Here is a 19,530-nt window from a genome sequence, read left to right on the forward strand (position 1 = left end):
GCCTGCACGGACGACCTTATAGACAAGCGATCTCGCTCCTGAATGATTCCTACATGCTCCTTCATGAAATTCCCTCAAAACATAGTTTGACTCGTTCGGAGCCAAACACCTTAGGTAAGGTTAGGAAAAACCTCACTTGTACAGCACTTCGTTTATGAGGACGTATTTGGCTGCCCTGACCCCCAACTTCCTAACTTCGTCTTTGTCTTCTGGAAGCCTTCCATCTTTAAGATAGATTACTATTGGACTCATCCAATTTTCTCCCCCTCATATCTGCTGTATGTCCGGAAAGTCTATGCTTGGCATATATTGGACGTTGTCGTACTCGTCCGTAACTCCTCCTGTCGAAGCTGCTTTCACCAAGGCATCTGCTTCCATATTTTCCTCCCTGGGGAGTTGAACAAAACTTACCTCTGAAAACTTTCGTGTAAGTCATTTCACTTTGCTGAGGTATTTCTTCATCCGGTCTTCCTTAGCATCACACATTTCATTTACTTGGTTGATGACTAGTTGAGAATCTCCTTTGACTATTATCGACTCCGCCCCTAAGGACTTAGCCAATTTCAGTCCTTTGAGTAGAGTTTCGTACTCAGTCTTGTTGTTGGTGGTTTGATACTGTAGACGGGCCGCGTACTCCAGCTTATCACCCTCTGGGGACTTAAGTATGACTCCAATCCCTCCTGCATATAGTGTGGACGATCCGTCTACATTGATAACCCACCTTTCAACTCCTTCGTCTTTGTCCAGCTCGTCCTGGCTAGGGGTGAACTCTGCAATGAAATCTGCTAATGCCTGCGCCTTTATCGCGCTCCTTGGAAGGTATCTGACGTCAAACTCGCTAAGTTAAACAGCCCTCTGTATTTATCATCCAGCGGCTTCCAACTTGTTCATTGCCTTCTTTATGGGATGATCTGTTAGGACGTTAATAATATGAGCTTGGAAATAATGCCTCAGCTTCCTGGAAGCCGTAATCAAGGCAAAAGCTAGCTTCTCCATCATCGGATATCATCCTTCCACTCCTTTCATCACATGGCTTGTGTAATAAACTAATTTATGGATTCTCCCTTCTTCTCTGACCAACGCTGAGATTACTACGTGTGGGGACACCGCCAAATACAAATACAGCTTTTCTCCAGGTACAGATGGACTCAGCAATGGAACTGTCATGAGGTACGTCTTCAAGTCTTGAAAGGCCTTTTGACACTCGTCCGTCCACTTAAATGCCTTCCTAAGGACTTTAAATAATGGCAAACACTTGTCAGTAGCTTTCGACACAAACCTATTAAGGGCGACAACTCGTCTGGTAAGAGACTGGACTTCCTTGATATTCCTTGGTGGTTCCATATTTAGTATCGCCTGGAATTTGCTCGAATTTGCTTCAATTCCTCTGTGCGAAACCATGAACCCTAAAAACTTCCCCGACGAAACTCCGAAAGCACACTTGCTTGGATTTAATTTCATGTTATACCGCCGAAGTGTATCAAAAGTCTCTTGAAGGTCGTCCAGATGATTTCCCTCGTCCAGGCTCTTTACCAGCATATCATTCACATAAACCTCCACATTTCGCCCGATTTGAGGACGGAACATGTGGTTAACCAATGTTTGGTAACTTGCCCCTGTGTTCTTCAAACCAAAGGGCATTACTTTGTAGCAAAACAACCCTTGGCTTGTAATGAATGAGGTCTTTTCTTGATCTGCCTCGTCCATCTTTATCTGGTTGTAGCCTGAGAAGGCGTCCATAAAGCTCAGCAACCTGTGACCTGCCGTCGAGTCCACCAATTGGTCAATACGTGGTAATGGGTAACTATCCTAGGGGCAAGCTTTGTTTAAGTCAGTAAAGTCCACGCACATCCGCCACTTTCCGTTGGCTTTCTTTACCATGACTACGTTCGCCAACCAATCTGGATAATAAACTTCTCGGATGAACTCTGTAGTAATCAACTTCTGGACTTCTTCTTTGATGGCATTGTCTCGCTCAGGAGCAAAAACCCTCTTCTTCTGACGCACTGGCTTGGAATAGGGACACACGTTTAGGCTGTGAGTAATAACACTTGGATCAATATCAGGCATGTCTTCATGACTCCATGCAAAGACATCGAGGCTTTTCTTTAAAAACTGGACCAAAGCATGCTTTGCCTCTTCTTCCATGCTCGTCCCAATTCTAGTGAACTTCTCAGGCCTGCTCTCGTTCAAAGGGACATCTTCTAAGACCTCAGTGGGTTCCACTGTGATCCTTCTCTCGTCTATACTCATTGCCTGTACATGCTCGTCCATCGCCAGCATGGCTAGGTAGCACTCTCTGGTGGCCAACTGATCTCCTTGTACTTGGCCCACTCCGTGCTCGGTCAGGAATTTGATGGACAAGTGGTAGGTGGAGGTTACCGCCTTTCAACTATTCAGAGTCGGTCTTCCAATAATTGCATTATATGACGATGCACAATCAACAACAAGGAAATTTACCTCTTTGGTTGTCTGCTATGGATACGCTCCAACGACCACTGGTAATGTAATGGTGCCCACTGGTTGCACCTTTATTCCTCCGAATCCCACCAATGGCGAATTCACTGGTCGAAGTTGATCTCGTCCTAGCCTCATTTGCTAGAAGGCGGGGTAATACAAAATATTACTGTCATTGTCTATCAACACCCTCCTGGTCATGTAGTCAGCAATGAGTAGGGTGATGACTATTGCGTCATCGTGTTGGTGGTGAAGTCGTCCTGCGTCCTCATCTATGAACGTAATGGCCTGCTCTCTTTCTCTTCTTGGCTATGATAGCGTCCTCAGCATTCATGAAATTCTCAGCCGTATGGACGAGTTTAGCCATAGTCTGTAGTTCCTGCTCATAGAGCTTATGAATGAACAAGTCAGAATTGACCCTATTATGGAAAGCGGCCAATAACAACTTGTCATCCATTTCGTCCACCGTCAAGGCTTCCTATTAAACCGGGTAATGAAAGACCGCAAACTCTCATTTTCTCCTTGCTCTATAGTTAGCAAACTAGAAGAGGAACGCTTGTGGCGTTGTCCTCCAATGAAATTATTGACAAACAATTTACTCAACTCTTTAAATGATCCCACTGAGTTTGGGGGTATTTTGCTGAACCATACCCGCGCTGGTCCCTTAAGTGTGGTAGGGAAAGCTCTGCACATAATCTCGTCCGGGACCCCTTGAAGGTGCATGGTCGTCTTGAAAGTAGCAATGTTATCACACGGGTCACGATTTCCATCATACGAATCCAAGGAAGGCATTTTGAATTTCGGAGGTAGGGGGTGACTGTTGATGGAAGCCGTGAAAGGGGAGTCCGTTCGGTCAACTAAATCATCCGCTAGGTTCGCCCACCTCATGTTCTCCCTAATCTCATTCATGGCTTTTCTCATCTGGTCCATCTCCTTTTCTAAGTGTGGCACTCTTCTTGAAGCAGTACCTCTTATCTGATTTTCGGACTCAACATTTTCTCCTCCACCTTCCTGACTCTGGGCTTGTCCTTCCGCGTGCCCATCATAGCGCTGCCTCCTTAGATTGATCTCCCTGTTCAACTCTTGATTCTAACGGGTCAATTCCGCCATAACAGCAGCCATGGACTGTATATGTTGAACAGAAGGCGGCTGCATGACAGGCGCTGATTGACGATCGCGGAGGGGATTACTTAAAGCATCCCTACTCTCCTGGTGGCCTGGGCTGGTAGCCCTTGATCTTGTTCGAACCATTCAGCCTTTTGTCTGGGAAAGGCTAATCGTTAAAATCAGAACTCGAACGAAAAGAATACTCCATATTCACACAGACGGTGCCAACTGATGATGTGAAGAAAATCAGTAGGCTGGATGCTTCGGACTTGAAGGGACTACTTGCTCTTTCGATGGCCTGAATATGAAAGAAAAGCGATCAAAGGTGACCGGGGTCGCCGGCCAAGAACCCTCCGATGGCAAAGTTAGTTTTTTATATTTTCGGAGTTCCAAATTTTTTGGGAAATGTAAAACGTACCCTTGTTTTTGTCTGAATGAACATTTATATAGTGTCCTAAGAACAGTTATCAAACTTGTAACCTCCCCTAGATTTGAGGAGGTGTGAGGGTTCAAAGATAACTTCCACAACTACCTAGGAGTTACATATATCTCACCTAACTGTTGTTGGAAGTTATGCGTATAATAAGGGGTTGTTCTACACGCTCAGGAATTTTTCTAAGTGTCTAGGGTTCGTCCAAGTGTCCTCGTCCTAAGGACTCCTGGCCAAGCGTACCTCGCATCCTAGGGAGGTCTTTCCTTTATGGACGAACCTTTCCATGGACGAGGTTCACGACGACCCTGGACGACATGGCAGGGTTCTTGTGAAACTTTACCACACAAAACCTCATCCAAACATCTCCCTGTATGGACGAGCTTCATGGATGAGGTTCTGACAGCTTTCGATTGTTTGGTCTTGCCTTGGACGACCTTCATGGACGATTATTTGGAGTTATCCCCCATCAAACATAAAACCTAATGTCACAAGAACATGTTTGAAGTGCTAAACATGTAACAATACTTATCTAGCATGAGTGAAATGAAAAAACATGCCAAGTGATCAAGTGTGCATCAAGTGGCCATGCGGTGTGCATGTGTGATGCATGAACAAAGCATGATAAAGCATGAATGGGGAAAAGTGTGTAAAACACATAACCAATATTTTAAACATGTTAAGAATGTAAAAACATAGTAATCCCCAAAGTTTGGTACTCATCGGAGTCCAAAACAACAACAAAATGTCATTTGGGCATTTCATCAAACACGTAGTGTGCATACAAACCATTAACATGTAAAACAATGCATGAACATGATGAAAACTTGCCTAAATACATGTTAAAATTCCACTTGGGACCAACACAAACAAACAAAATGGGACATAGCCCAATCAAGAAAATCAAAAGATTTTGCAAGAAAAGAAATTTTTCCCAACCCTTTCAAAATAAACCCTACCCTAGAAATCCTAGAATCTAAGGCTTAATCTAAGGATTCAAAAGTAAAAAGATGTTGAAACATACCTTAGATGAGTCTCAGGAGTGATTGATCTTGAGCTTTGGGTGAGTTTTTGAGAGAAAGGTGTTTTGGGTTGAGAGAGGCTCGGAGGAGGCAAAATGAATATGTTTGAAAAATTATCACTATTTGCCTTTAAAAACTGCAGAATCGCACTTTTCATGGATAAGCTTCTCGTGAAGTTACTTGCAAAAATGCCACTGAAGCACATAACAAATTTCGCAGGTAGATTTTACTTGCGAGACAATCGCGAAACTCTCTGTTTGAATTTCAATGAAATCTAAATCTTGCCTTCCTCATTTTCGCGAGTGGGGCTTACTCGCGAAATCGCGAAAATGCCTCCGAAAGAGTTTTTTGAGAAAAATGAAATAGACATTTTGGACAAAACTCTAAACACACAAAATACATTAAAACACTTTCAAAAACATATAAAATTCTCAAAAATTGGGTTTGATCAACAAGCAATTGAGTATACACATCACATTTGAACACGTAAAATCACACAAATGGAATAAATATTCGTTGAACATTAAACTTGTGTGATGTGTGTGTTGATCAAGCATGAACTAGTCCATAGTCTAGTATGAAGCTTCAATAATCAATTCAATCAAGTCATACACAACTAATACGAAATCAAGTGACCTATCTCACTTGTAAAAATGAATATATATATGACCCCTAACCAATGTGTTTACATGTGATTGAAATCTTTTCATTTGGCTTTCATTTTTCATACTTTTGATCAGATACAACTCAAATTTTTTGAGAAGCAATGCCATAAACTTTTGATGTATTTTTGACAAATAAGCCTTTGGATTTGGCACCATACATTTCAATACATATTTGCTCCACCTTTTCCTAGTCAAACTAGTTTTTGAAGTAAGGTTTTTTCAACTCTTTCTCCTTTTGGAGATTTGACATTTGAAGAGCTCTTTTGAAAAAAAAAATGTGAGGAGATATATAGGCATAAGTCTTCTTATGTATCAAGATCAAGTAAGACTGTTGACCAATTATTCATGACAAACTTGAAGATCTATTTGCAACAATCAAACGTAGATGTCTAGATATCCCTCACACTTAGAAAATATGCATACATAACAAGCTAAATTTGTAAATACACTACGTCATTAGTACAGAGGTACTAGGCCAAACTCACATGTGATATACACAACACAAGCAATCAAACTTTTTAAGATTTTTCACTTTTTATGGGTTTTTGAATTTTTCAATACACTCAAAAATAGAACAAACAAAGTAAGATCAACAAAAACAACAACAAAAAAACTTGTAAAAGAAACATGCTAAAAACTGGTAGTAATGACACAAGAAGATTGCATATGTCATGATGCATGAGACTATGACCCTAATACATTGGAAGTATTAATGCATGGGCATAGTGAGTGATCATGCATGAGTACCCTTCTTCACCCACATTGTACGAGTGTTTTAGGCGAGATCTCGAGATGGAGGGGTACGACCAACATAACTCTCAAACCTCGGGGTGAAGTTGGCATGGCATGATGAAATGTTTTTCAACATCTCCATAACATCTCCAATGAGTTGTCCCTCATTTTCTCCTTTAGCTTGAATTCTCTTTGGCATTCTTCTTGAGTTGTCTTGGCCACGCAAAAAATTGGCCCTCTTGAGTGCTTGAAGCTTGAAGCTTGAAGCAATTTAGCCTTATGTGCCCTCGCATGCCACAACGATGACAAAAATGCTTCACTTGAGGTCCCCTTTGACTTTTGGGTAATGACTTCCTTTTATCCTTTGGTTTTGTACCAATGGTTCTCTTTGCAGCAACAGGAGTCTCAATCACGAGCTTCTTCACTTGGGTTTCTCTATATTTTTGGCCAACATGAACCTCACTTTCTTCTTGGGTTCGCTGCTTGAGCTTTCTTCACTGGTATAGCCTAAACCGGTCTTGTCATTTGAAGGTTTTTGAGAAGAGAACACGCTATCAAGTTTCTTGGTGGAAATGCGCTCCACTTTAACATTTACTTGAATGATTTTAAGTTCAAGGAACTTGATTTTCGAGTAGGCATTCACCAAATCTTCCTTCAGCTCTTCTTTAATTTTCTTCATCTTCTTAATGGCTTTGTTTGCAACCTTTGCATATCTGCCACAATCTTCAAAAAATGCATCATACACTTCTTTAAGGTTCTTCTCACCTCCGTTGAGGCACACACTCTCTTCCGAATCTTAAACTTCTTCACCTTCGGAATGTACACCAAGCTCATCAACCAAGTTGCTCAACTCATCTCTAGAGTCAACCATTGTAATTGCCATGAAAGCTGAATATATAGTTTCCCTCACTATCACATTCTCCTTCTGTATCGGGAATTTGAGCTTTCGAAATCACTAAAGGTGGTAGTAAACACTTTCCCTTTTCCTCTCAAATAGTTTGGACATTCTTTCTTGAGATGTCCATGGTCGTTGCATTCATAGCACATGATTTCTTGAGTGGATGGAGAATCATTCCCATCTTTTTTCTTGAACTCCTTCTTATCACTTTTTGAGGATGAGAATTTTCCTTTGCCAAATTACTTCCCACTATTCTTCATCTTGAGAAATTTCCGGAAGTTCTTTGCAAGAAACGCCACCTCCTTCTCTACATCGTCTTCTTCGGAGGGATCATCCATTCTCTCATTTATAGTTTTGAGAGCAAGTGATTTGCTGGACTTGTGAGAGGAGAGACCTAGCTCATGTGTTTAGAGAGATCCAATAAGTTCTTGAATCTTTATCTCATCCAAATCTTTACTCTCCTCTATGACCATGACCTTAGCGCGGAAACTTTCGGGTAAGGATCTCAAGATCTTCTTAACCACCTTGGCATCTTCTGTCTTCTTTCCAAGGTTGAGCTTGGCAATTACTATCTCATTGAGTCTCCCATAAAAGGAGTCAAATGACTCATCATCACTCATTTTTACTTCTTCAAACCGAGTAGTGAGCATTTGAAGCTTAGTTTCCTTAACCTTCTTGGTACCTTCATAGGTTGTCTCAAGAATGGTCCACGCCTCCTTGGCAGTCTTCACATATGAAATCTTGTGAAACTCATCAATAGAAACACCACAGAAAATAGCATTAATAGCTTTGCTATTGTCATTTGCCAAAGGAAGAGCAGCCTTATCCCATTTAGATTTGGAGGTAGTGGGTCTTACATACCCATTCTCAACGAAATCCCATACCATCTCATCAATAGCACAAAGAAAAGCACGCATGCGCACTTTCCAAAAAGCATAATTACTCCCATCAAAGAATGGAGGAGCGTTGAGAGATTGAGATCTATCCATCTCACTTGGGGTCTAGGGTCACACTAGGATAATGAAATCCAATAAGTGTACCCGCTCTGATACCAATTGAAAGTTCAGATTTGTGTAAAAACACAAGAGTTTGTTTAAACCCCCAAATTAAAATTACGGCTAGATTGCTTTTACTCTAACTCAGACAAAGTCCGGAATAAGAGTAAATGAGCGCAAATAACCTATAGCACTACCCTAAGTCATATTCATCCATTATCAACAATAAAAGAAAAGTTTAAAGAGTAGGGAAGAGAGATGTAAACACAAGATAACATCGAGACGTGTTATCGAAGAGGAAACCGAAGAACTCGGCGAAAAACCTCTCCGCGACCCTTCAAGTTGAAATCGATCCACTAGAAAATAAAGTTGGAGTACATGAATAACAAAAGACCCTCCAAGCTTAATCTACTCAATGTACTTGAGCCCTCCAAGCTCCTGCTACCAATTGGCTTCTTGGAACCTTGTCTTCTCTAGCTTTCCAAATCCCGCAATTCAACCCGATTGCATCCGCCAATGAATGACTCATTCTAATACTTCCTAATAGCACCAAAATCTCACTTGACACTCAGAATAGGTGTGGTATGTGTTTGGACTTTCAACCTCTCAAAGATATGGAGATGGAGAGGTAGGAGTTGAGGAAAACCATAAGGAAATGCGTAGATGATTGTGAGTATAACAATCTCTAACTCTCAAGTGTATTTTCTAAGATTTTCTCTCTGAAAAGCACTCAACACAATTTGTGGATAATGAGGGTATATATAGTATGAGTAAAGACTTGGTAAAAACAAAACCTAACATTTTGCCAAACAGAATATTTTGCGAGTATTTCGCGGGTAGGCCTTTCCCGCGAGACACTCTCGAAATCCTTCAGGCTAGCATGACTTTTCACCTTCCAGTCATGTGCTCTACAAATGTGCACTACATGTGCTTCACTTGTTCATCTTTTTAACCTTGAGTCTTCATACTCTCTCACACTCATCCTTTACAATTAAAAACCCATATAAATACAAGAGAATATAATAGAAGAAATTACAATCAAATTTAGAACGGAGTTAAAGTCAACATAAAATAGTTGTAAATTAAAACTTTACCGGATTATTTGAAACTTTGAGTGAGCGTAAGCGGCTGATTGCTCTGTTTTAAAATTTTAATTTGCATGATTTTTACAAGTTATCTGTCACGAAAAAAGCGCCTTACCCAACAAACACCTGTACTAGAAGGAAGATTTTCGTTTTCAACTACAAAGAATCTAATCATACAGTTGTAGCTTAACGGACTCCCGGAAATAAAGACAAACAATATAGACAAGAAATCCAAGTTGACCTATAATTTTTTAACCACTAATTTCTTTATTAGGATTTGTTTGGTGTAAATTATTGAAAAGCAGATTACAATTTATTTAATCAAAAAGCACCATTTGAAAAAGCATCATCTTTATTGCTTTTTCAACCCCAAAAAAAGGTTTGCAAGGGAGAATTATTTGATTGTCTTTGAATTTACATTTTTTTATATATGCCCTTTTAGATTCCAGATGGCTAGAACTTTCTTGGAAGGTTTTTTTTCTTTTTTGAAGAACTTTTTAGCTTTAGGTGAGGATAGGTTATTACAAACCTAAACCCACCCAAGACCAAGAGAGCGACTACACTTTTGCTGTTTAGGCCTTTCAAGCATTTGTTGATTGGTGGTTGATGATTATTATGGTCAATTGGTCATGTTAAAATAGGGTTCCTTTTTTCAATTTCTTTTCAATTTTTTTTAAATAAAAAAAAGCCTAAGATTACTTTTTGGGTTTATCTTTTTATTCTAATTTTTGTCAATATGACCAAAATAATGGTGATGACAAGGGGATCACCTTTAAACCTAAACTTCAAGTGTTTTTGACACGAAATTCCATAAGATATCCACCATCTTTTATAAGTTTTTATAAATCTATGTCTAGAATCTAATGTATGATACTAATAAATCTCATTAAATATAATCACCAGCCATTTTCAAGCCCTTGAGACTCCCTTCAATATTACCCACTAGCCAGAAAACAAACTCAGGAAAGTCCATATATAACATCACTCGTGTGTGGCAATAACAAACGCTCGAGGTTCATTTAAAGTTCATCTGCATTAAATAACCTAAACGCCCATAATCTTTGAAATTTGGTACCATAATCTTTTTCAATATACAAAACAGTCCAAAGTCAAAACATAAAGACATGCATCCGATACAACCATGTACAAAATTCCATATCCATTTGCTTTTTTGCAAAGAATTACACACCCACTTGACCCATTCAAGAAAGCACCTACACAATTGATCTCTCATGTACATAGTACATACATACAAACCTCACTAAAGAAAAGAAAAAATGAAAAAGGAAACTTGACAAAGAGATGGGAAATATAAAATACAAAAAAAGAAAGCAACAAAATAGAAAAGAAATCAAATGCTGAAGTTTTCCTGGTGCAAGCAACAACTGGGACGAGCCAACCGATTTCCCGATTAACTCATGGGGACTATATTTTCTTATATATTTATATATTATTATCAATTTTTTTATTTTTTATTTTTACCGTTGGATGGACTCCATATGGGAAGGGCTTCTCCAAAACCCAGTACTGCAAAACCTCTCCCACATCTCTTTCTCCAGTTTCATCACCTCGCTCTTTGTCTCATCCTCCTCTTCCTCTTCCTTCTTGTCCATATCATTCAACCCGTTCATCGCCGCCGGATGGAACTGTATCTCGGTCTCGTCGCACCCGCACGTGCACTGGCGGCGCTGCGGTGGTGGCGGAAGCCCTTTTTTGATCAACTGCTGGCGCTTCTTTTTCCTCATCACACGACGGCACAACCCAGATGGGACCTTGTAGACAGCCATGTAGACTATATTGACAACGCTGCAAGGGCAGCAGCAGCATATAGCCGCACATTCTGCGGCGGTGCTGCCTACCACCTCGGCCAGTCGGGAGCTCCTCGATGAGGATGATGACGTTGACGTTGTTGATGATGATGATGATGATGATGATGATGATGAGATGGAGGAGGAGGTCGAGGGTTGAGGTGTTAGCAGCAGTTGTTGGCGATGGTTGCGTGAGTTGATTTGGCTCGATGCCATGATATATACCAATATTGAATCCTAAATATTTCTGTTAAAAATTTATATTGAAAAAGAAAGGGAGAGAATTGGGTTCAAGAACGTGATTTCTTGTAATGGGGGGGTTAAGATTTCTAAAGAAGGGAAATGAGTTTGAATCTCTGCCTGTGCTATGGCTCTGATTCTTTTCTTGGCATTTGAACAAGAAAATTTTTAAGGCTTTGATATGTAAGATCCCTACAAAATTCATGAAAATCCCAGTTTCTTTTTCATAACAGAGGATGAGAATCTCTCTCAGAAATGAAGATTGACACTTTGTGAAACAGAGAGTCGGAATCCTGGACAAATTAATTAATTGGCTAAGGATCCCACCCCCAATGATCAAATGTCAGACCATAGAAGAAAAAGGAGGAGGTGGTGGTGGTGGCGGTTGAAAATGGTTAGAAGGCCGTGCTGGAGTGACACGGAAAACCGGCCACCGTTGAGAACCTTGAGGCGATAAAGCAAGAAGACGAGAGAGAGAGTCGGGGCTTAGAGAAGACTGAAAAACTGAGGATCTCGCTGGTGAGGAATGGATATAATGGCTCTTTGGGTTTGTTGGCTATTTTGGCTCTCTGGGTTTGTTAAGAGAGGTTTTGACGGATTCTTGCTTTATTTGGGAACTATTTAAAACTGGCAGAGAGAGAGAGAGAGTAATGGAATATGAATATGATATTTATTTTGTGAATTGTGAAACGCTTAAAGACAAGGATACGTGTGGGCAGCTATCTGAAAAGAGAAAGAGAGTCAAATGACAATCTAAACTGAGCAGAAAAATAAACAAATAAATAATACTATCAAGTGCGCGCTTCGGCCACTAATTTGTACAGTACAGGCGAGTACTGGTATCAAAACATCTAATGATTCTAATCATACCAAATATTTTTCTGAAATTATTATTACTCGCTAATTACACTTTTTGCGTGTTAAATGTGCCCTGCGATTGTATACAGTAAGTTTGATAGATTGTAACAGACATCGTTATATAATAGTTATTTTTATGATTTAGCTATTTAATAATTTGGTTATATTTTTATTACATAGAATAGTCATTCCCTATTAATAGCTATTTTTATAACGTCCACAACATTTTTATAACATTTTCACAACAAATCATAGGTAGTTAGTTGTTATTAGTTCAAATTTGAACCTAACACTACCATTTTCTTTTTTTCCCAACCAATAAAAATCAGTAACAATTTATCACTTGAGATTTGTTGTGAAAATGTTGTGAATATATCATTTCTCATTCGGTAAAATGAGGAATAACTATTCATCTCTATATCTTAGAAGATGAATTAATTTCTAAAATTAATATATTTCCAAATAAGCAAACTTTCCATATGTACATAAAAATTATAAAAATTATAAAAATTAAAAAAATAATAATTAATCTCTCTTTCAAAATTTTTAAAACATTACTTTTTAGGAAATATAATTATATGAGTAAAATATTTTCTAAAATATATCTTAATTTAAAAAAAAAATGTTTTCATTCCATTGTCTTCGGGATTCTATTATTATGTTGTCACCAAACAAATGGATAGTAATAAGTATTACATTATAACATCTTTTATTCCTTGTAATACCTACTCTTATTCTTATATAATTACCGTTACAATTTTCCAAACGTTTGTCTTACTGTTAAGTTGTATGGATTAGGATCACGTGTAATACGTATTGCTTCAAGTGTAATTACCCATTTCCCCTTTCATAAAAATTTGCTACAACTCTTACATTTTAATTATTTTAATTTAATAGTTGAAATTAAAAGTTACTTTTTTTAATTCTAAATTTTAGCCATTAAAAGCTATTACATCAAGTGCAATACCTAATATCTCAATCCAATCTGTATGAAAAAATTTAGAGAAATAAAAAATTTGACACCTATTAATGTGGTAAAATATCAGTATTAGATAAAAAATGATATTAATAGTGAATTTAAATGAGATCGAGTAAAAACTTGTCAACTCAACAAATGTGAAAAATGTTGTCAAATTTTTTGTATTAGAAAGTTTCTAACTTCTTGGTAAACGTGGGAACTCACGTCAAAACACACAAATAAATAAATAAAGAATTTTTCAAAATAGTAGTTCAAAATTTTTGTAGATAATCATTTTGGTTATTTACATCTCATATATATTAATAAATGTTTTTTTTTATCTTTATCTTAACCAAAAAGGAATAACAAAAATACTTAGGAGAGATTATGACTCTCCTATTCCTAATCATGGCTCGTGTTTATATTCAAATCTCCTGTCCAAATAGAATGACATATTGGTAAATTATAATAAAAATAGAATAAAGTAATCCCAAAATTTATCCTCCTTTCTCTCTCTTTTCACTCAATTTGAGACTGTACAGGCCTCACCCCCCGTCAAGCCCAATCGCCCTAAGGCCCATGAAGACTAACTCTTATAAGAGCCCCGCGCTGATCACACACGGTAATGCATGTGCCATCCAAGAGGTTTGAGCTCGGAGTGCTCAAAGCAGCCTGTGACGTGCCCCTACCGAGCACAGAACTTACATGCGGGGTTGGTCCCAACGCCACTATCATTTTCTCCTTCCCGCCACCAAACATCCACTTAGGTAAAATGGTATTGGACCTCACTTCCATTGCCTAGGAAACCCCCCTGCCGAGCATCAAATCCAGCGGTGGAACCAGTTCCAATGCCACTCTCATTTCCTCCCACTCCCAACTAAACTTCCACTTATGAGTAATAGTATTGGACCCCTCCTTCCTTTGCCTTACTTTCTCTCAATCCAAATATAGGGAAAATCATCAAAACTTGTATTACAACAAACAAACAACTATCCCAAATATATATATTTTAATGTCACTTAATAAGAAAATTTTAGATAAAAGAAAAAATTCTCTTAAAAACATACTGTTAGTCTTAGCTTTCATGGAAAACTAGTGATTCATCCACATCGATACAAAATGGTCCTTGCATGATTTGCACCCTTCTTCAATGTGTTCTTGGCCTAATGTAGAACATGACTTTGACCACACTGTTAGTAATAGCAGTACTGTAGTGTGAGACTAGTCATGCCCTGATTTATTTACAGTTTACTACAAAAATTTACGTTTATAAAAATAAAAAAATAAAAATCTAAACGCGTAGTTGACGCGCGTTAGGTGTACCATAAAATGAAAGGGAAAAATTCTATTATTCTAGATAGGGACAAGTTGGGCCATAGCTGACGTGTAAATTTTGACACTTTGAGATGGGACGCAACATTCACGCGCCGACATAGCGAGTAAAAAAAAAAAAGACAATGAGCAGTCGTGCGTACGAGAGCTGAGACCCTGAGATGTGAGTGAGTGTGTGACAGTATCAGCGTCCTCTTTTAACTGTTGTACCACGTGTGTGTGTATGCGTCCTATAAATGCTATTTGATTTTTTTACGGTTTTGACTGGAAACAAACTGGAAGTTTACGTGGGATACTGAACATGGTGGGACCACTACCCGAGCCCCACATGTGAATGTTTTTGGGTGTGGGTCCCAAACTAACTTCAACCCCTGATCGTATGATTTTGCCTTTGTGATGAGTTTAATAACAAGGATTGAGATCAGGGTATTGGTATTGCAATTTGTAAGGATGGTTGAGATTTAAATTTACAAAAAGCAACTTTAAATCTCAGCCATTCAATATAAAAAATAAGTAAAAGTAAAAAAGTAAAAGTGAAAAAATAAAAAAAGTAAGAAAAAAATTTGTGAAGGGATTAGGTGAATTGCACCAGATGCCAATCCAATCAATATCAAAGGCCCATCTCCAGGGATGTGTTGTCAATTTGTGCATTTGCAAGTTTATTAGTTAGATACAGGCCCTCTTCATGCATATAAGTCTCATCACGCGCGAAAATGAGTCTTTTTTTTTTGGGGTAAATTTCACTAACTACCCCTGAGGTTTGGGCAAATACCAAAGAGGTCCAGAAGTTTTCAAAACTAACCCTTTCAGTCTTTAAGGCCAAACGGACCTAACGCCGTTATTTAATTTTACTCTCTCTTTCACACTCATTCAAACCTTTCTTCTCTCATCCCTCTTTCTTCTCACCTTCTTTGAATCCTTGCATCCTTCTTTCTTCTCAATCTTTCTGACTGCTTTAACTCTCTTGTCCCTTTCTTCTCTCTCGTGGCTGCGACGACGCTATGGTGTGGGTAAGCAGCGTTCATGGATTTCGGTGTGGAGCGATTTGGTTCTCGTGGTCTTTCGGCGGCGTCGTGCTGTGGGCTAGCAGTGGCTCATGGGTTTCGGTGCGGAAGCGGTGAAGTTTGTTTTTGGATTTTGGTTTGGGTTATTTGTGGGTCGGCGATGGAGGTTGTTTATGGATTTTGGTTTGGGTTATTTGTGGGTCAGCAGGGGAGGTGTGGGTTTTGATTTGGATTGGTTGTGGGTCAGTGATGGAGGTTTGTGATTTTAGTTTGGGTCGGCGGCTGAGGTGCGGATTTTGGTTTGGATCGGTTGTGGGTCAGCAGTGGAGGTTTGTGATTTTGGTTTAGGCCGGCGGCGGAGGTTTGTGTATTTTGGTTTGGATTGGTAAGGCGGGTTTGCTTTGGTTTTGAGCAAAGGTTTTATGGGTTTGCTGTGGTTTGAGCAAAGATTTTCTCTTTGCTAATGAAGATGCTGAGCTTAAGAGCCATTGTTAAGGGGTTTTGGTGATGGAGTGAGCAGTGTTTGTGAATTTGAGAAGATGTTTTGGGTTTTTGGTTAAGAGAGGTTTAATTTATTGGGTTTGGTTTTGGGATTAGGATTTTGAGTTGAGAGGCTGATTTTTTTTGTCACAGTTCTTGATGGATTTGTGATTTTTGTTGTATGTTTTCCGCTTTGATTGTTGGATTCATTCAAGCATTTTTCTTTCCCTGTTTGTTTACTGAGAAAGTTACAGGGGAGTTTCTATTTTTATTAGTTAAGAAAGAGAAGAGAGATAGATAGAGAAAGGGATGAGAGGAGAGGTTAACGGAGTTAGGTCCGTTTGGGCTTAAAGGATTGAAGGGGTTAGTTTTGAAAACTTCTGGACCTCTTTGGTATTTGTCCAAATCTCAGGGGTAGTTAGTGAAATTTACCCTTTTTTTTTAGTTTAATAGTCCAATTTTATAACCAAAAAAAAAAAAAAAAGTCTATATCTTTATTTTTTATATATAATTTTTATTTTGAAAATATAATCTATAACTAGATAAAGCAATTTGAAAATTAACAGGAAAGTAACTTTATCTTTTAAGCAATATTTTAGTAGGAGTTAGAGTTGTATTTTTACCGAATTGTCCTTTAGTTTTTTCTCTACTTAAATATAGGGATGTAAGGGTATTTTTAAACCAAAAAAATAATATCCCAAACAGGGAAAACTTCTTAAATAGTAGTAGTAGTAGTAGTGTGTGTGTGTGTGTGCGTGTGTGTATTGATGATGCGAAAATCGTCAATAGTGTAGGTTTGTCTAGATGGAGTTGGGCCCTCGTCACTGTACCTGCAAACGTAGTGCAAAAGCTTCCCTCAAATGGTCATCGGTGTGGTGTCTGCCACAACGCCTCCGATGATTAAGTCAGTGTACAGAAGCTTTTGAGGAAGTAAGAAAACTTAAAATATCAAAGTTACGTATGCTAGTGTATTTTGGGTTTGTGTATCTGTACTTGGTTTGGTTTTGATGGGCTCATATATATAGTTTCGTAGTTTCTAGCCGTTGGGCCTTAATTGTGGCTTTCATAACACCTCTAGGCTTATCAATGTGGGCTTTTATGATCTCCCAATGATCTAACAACTAATTGGTAATTGTCTGGGGCACTAAAACTCCTTATTAATGACTTGCCTCCTTTCATCCATGATGTGGCAAGATGGATGAAGGCGTTTGGTGAGGTCGTCTAGACAAGAGGGTTCGTTGGTCCCATCAGCTACCCCCCTAGGCTCTGTTGTCGTCATTGCATTTCCTGACAACCACCAGGATGTGAAAGTTCTTTTGCCCAAACATGACTCTTGGGGTTTCGTTCCGCATTTGATGTGAAGTGGCGACGCATTAATGTGTTGTGACTGCGCTATACACATCGTGGCCATGTGGTGCGTTATGGTTGGCGGAGTTAATGCTCCACTTGTGTGACTCTTTGGGTTTCCTGCTAGTTTTCAGTTTTTTTTGTGTTTTTAAAAAAAAAAAAAAAAAAAAAAAACTCCCTTCCTTTCTCTTTCTACTTCACTTTTCATCTCTCTGACGCCATTTCCGTTCTGCCATCTTCTTCTCCAAGCTACTTCCCTTGCAATTGCTTGCATTTTGTTCTTTTTTGGGGTTGTGTTTCTGAGGTACGTCTTCTTCCTTTTCCTTCTATTTTTCTTGTCATAGCATTTTTGCAAAGGATTCTGATTTCCCCTTTCTTTTCTTGATTTCCCCTTTCTTTTTCTTTTTTTTTGGGTCTTCTTAGGATTTTGCCCCTTTCCTTCTGCTTTTTGAGCTCCATGCTTAGTAGCTCTAAGGTTAGGACACTTTGTCCTTCTGTTTCATTCCTTTTTGCGCATTTAGGGGCTTCTCTGAGAATCTCTCGCAATTTCTCTCCTTTGGTTGTGGGTTTTGTGTGTGAGGGTAATAGTTTGGGCATGGCGTTGGCTATTCTGGTCCCCTTGCTTCGTCAATCCGTTGACTGGTTTGAAAGATTTGGTAGGTGATGACACAAGCGATCCAGCACGTGTAAGCAATGACACAAGCAGCCCTGCACGTGTAAGCAATGACACAAGCAATCCAGCATGTGTAAGCGATGACATAAGCGGACCAATCAGGTTGTGATAAATGTCACCAATCAGACTCCGCCACGTGTCGCTCACCCACCCCTAAACTCCTATAAATAGAAGTCTTCCTAAGACATTTGAGAGGACAGAGAGAAGGAAGAAGATATCTTGAGTTCAGAAATCCAGAAGCTCTGCCGGAATCAAACCCCAAAGCCTCCATGAAATTCAAGAACTTCAACCTCGAATACAGACAACATTCGAAGCCAAATCATCCAAACTACTCGTCCAGGTCTCAAAGGTCACTAGAATCAAGCTCAAATCAACGAAGCTCTACGGAATCAAGCCTCTAAAGCACCGAAGAATTTTCACCACAAACCTTCAAACACGAAAAACACACGAAGAACACGAAGAACAAAGAATTTCTAACAAGCTCATAGCTAGGGATTCATTGTAATTCCATTTCAAAGATCTTCGATCCATTCCTCAGCCAAATTGAAGGATATCTTGTGTTCAAATCAAAATCACATTACCACAATTCCAATCAATAAATCTTTCAAGGAGATCGAATCAGAGGATCACTCTTTTGTAATTACAGAGAATTGTACCACATATTCATCAATACAAATTCGCATTTGTGAAACTATTTTTACTTGTTTGATTTATTTCGAACTAAGAATTTAGTCGTCTACAAATTCTGGCACGCCCAGTGGGACATCTCTGCCTCTCATCTCTTTCTCCTTCAAAAGAAAAGAAATTCGATTTACTGCTAGCTTTGATGGCTTCTAACAAGAATGCTTAAAAATCGATGATGGATGCTTCTGTTGCGGATGATTATGTCGGCCCAATCACTTGTAGTCAATCCAAAGCTCTTGATCAACCGCAACCCCAATCAACCAAAGAAAGCAAGCTTCATAATATCATCTCTCTAGACTTTCTTGCAAAAAGGAAAGCTACCGCTAAGGATTCATCTGTCTCAAAGGATTTTGAGATCAATGATGAATCATCACCAACAAAGAATTTTTCTATCAACTCTTCACCCGTGATGAGAAGCCTAAGGAACAAAATGCCTTTGACTCATCCTGTCTCATCGTTTTCTCCATCATATCTAGAGGTCATGCCAGTAATGATGACCAACACCTCTACTATGGAAGAAAAGATGGCTGAAATGGAACAAAGGGTCACCCTTCTCACAAAAGCACTTGAAGATAAGGATGTCCAAATTGCAACCCTGATGAACAAACTGGAAGTCCAAGATTCAGGTGAATCAAATCTTGACCTTGAGCACCCTCCTGGCTTTACCTTGAAGGGAGAAAACACTAGGGGTGATAAGGGAAAAGGAGGTGAAGGCACTTCTCAACAAGGACATTCCACCTCAATGGCCTCGATAT

The 19,530-nt window shown here is 39.1% G+C and overlaps 2 protein-coding genes across 2 annotated transcripts; both read right to left on the reverse strand.

The window, feature by feature from the left end:
- Positions 1-7,718: 7,718 nt before the first annotated feature.
- Positions 7,719-8,300, reverse strand: LOC142608923 (uncharacterized). Its single transcript, XM_075780579.1, has one exon. It carries the CDS (start codon positions 8,298-8,300, stop codon positions 7,719-7,721), a length of 582 nt encoding a protein of 193 aa, XP_075636694.1.
- Positions 8,301-10,535: 2,235 nt separating this feature from the next.
- LOC142609727 (uncharacterized) lies at positions 10,536-12,136 on the reverse strand. Its single transcript, XM_075781433.1, has one exon. It carries the CDS (start codon positions 11,413-11,415, stop codon positions 10,870-10,872), a length of 546 nt encoding a protein of 181 aa, XP_075637548.1. The 5' UTR covers positions 11,416-12,136; the 3' UTR covers positions 10,536-10,869.
- Between the last annotated feature and the right edge of the window lie 7,394 nt (positions 12,137-19,530).

The sequence above is a fragment of the Castanea sativa genome, chromosome 9, assembly GCF_040712315.1.
Source record: "Castanea sativa cultivar Marrone di Chiusa Pesio chromosome 9, ASM4071231v1".
NCBI classification, from domain to species: domain Eukaryota; kingdom Viridiplantae; phylum Streptophyta; class Magnoliopsida; order Fagales; family Fagaceae; genus Castanea; species Castanea sativa.

What these genes read in the sequence shown, in the direction of transcription:
- LOC142608923 (XM_075780579.1), bottom strand. Translation starts at nt 8,300, where the DNA reads ATGGATAGATCTCAATCTCTCAACGCTCCTCCATTCTTTGATGGGAGT.
- LOC142609727 (XM_075781433.1), bottom strand. Translation starts at nt 11,415, where the DNA reads ATGGCATCGAGCCAAATCAACTCACGCAACCATCGCCAACAACTGCTG.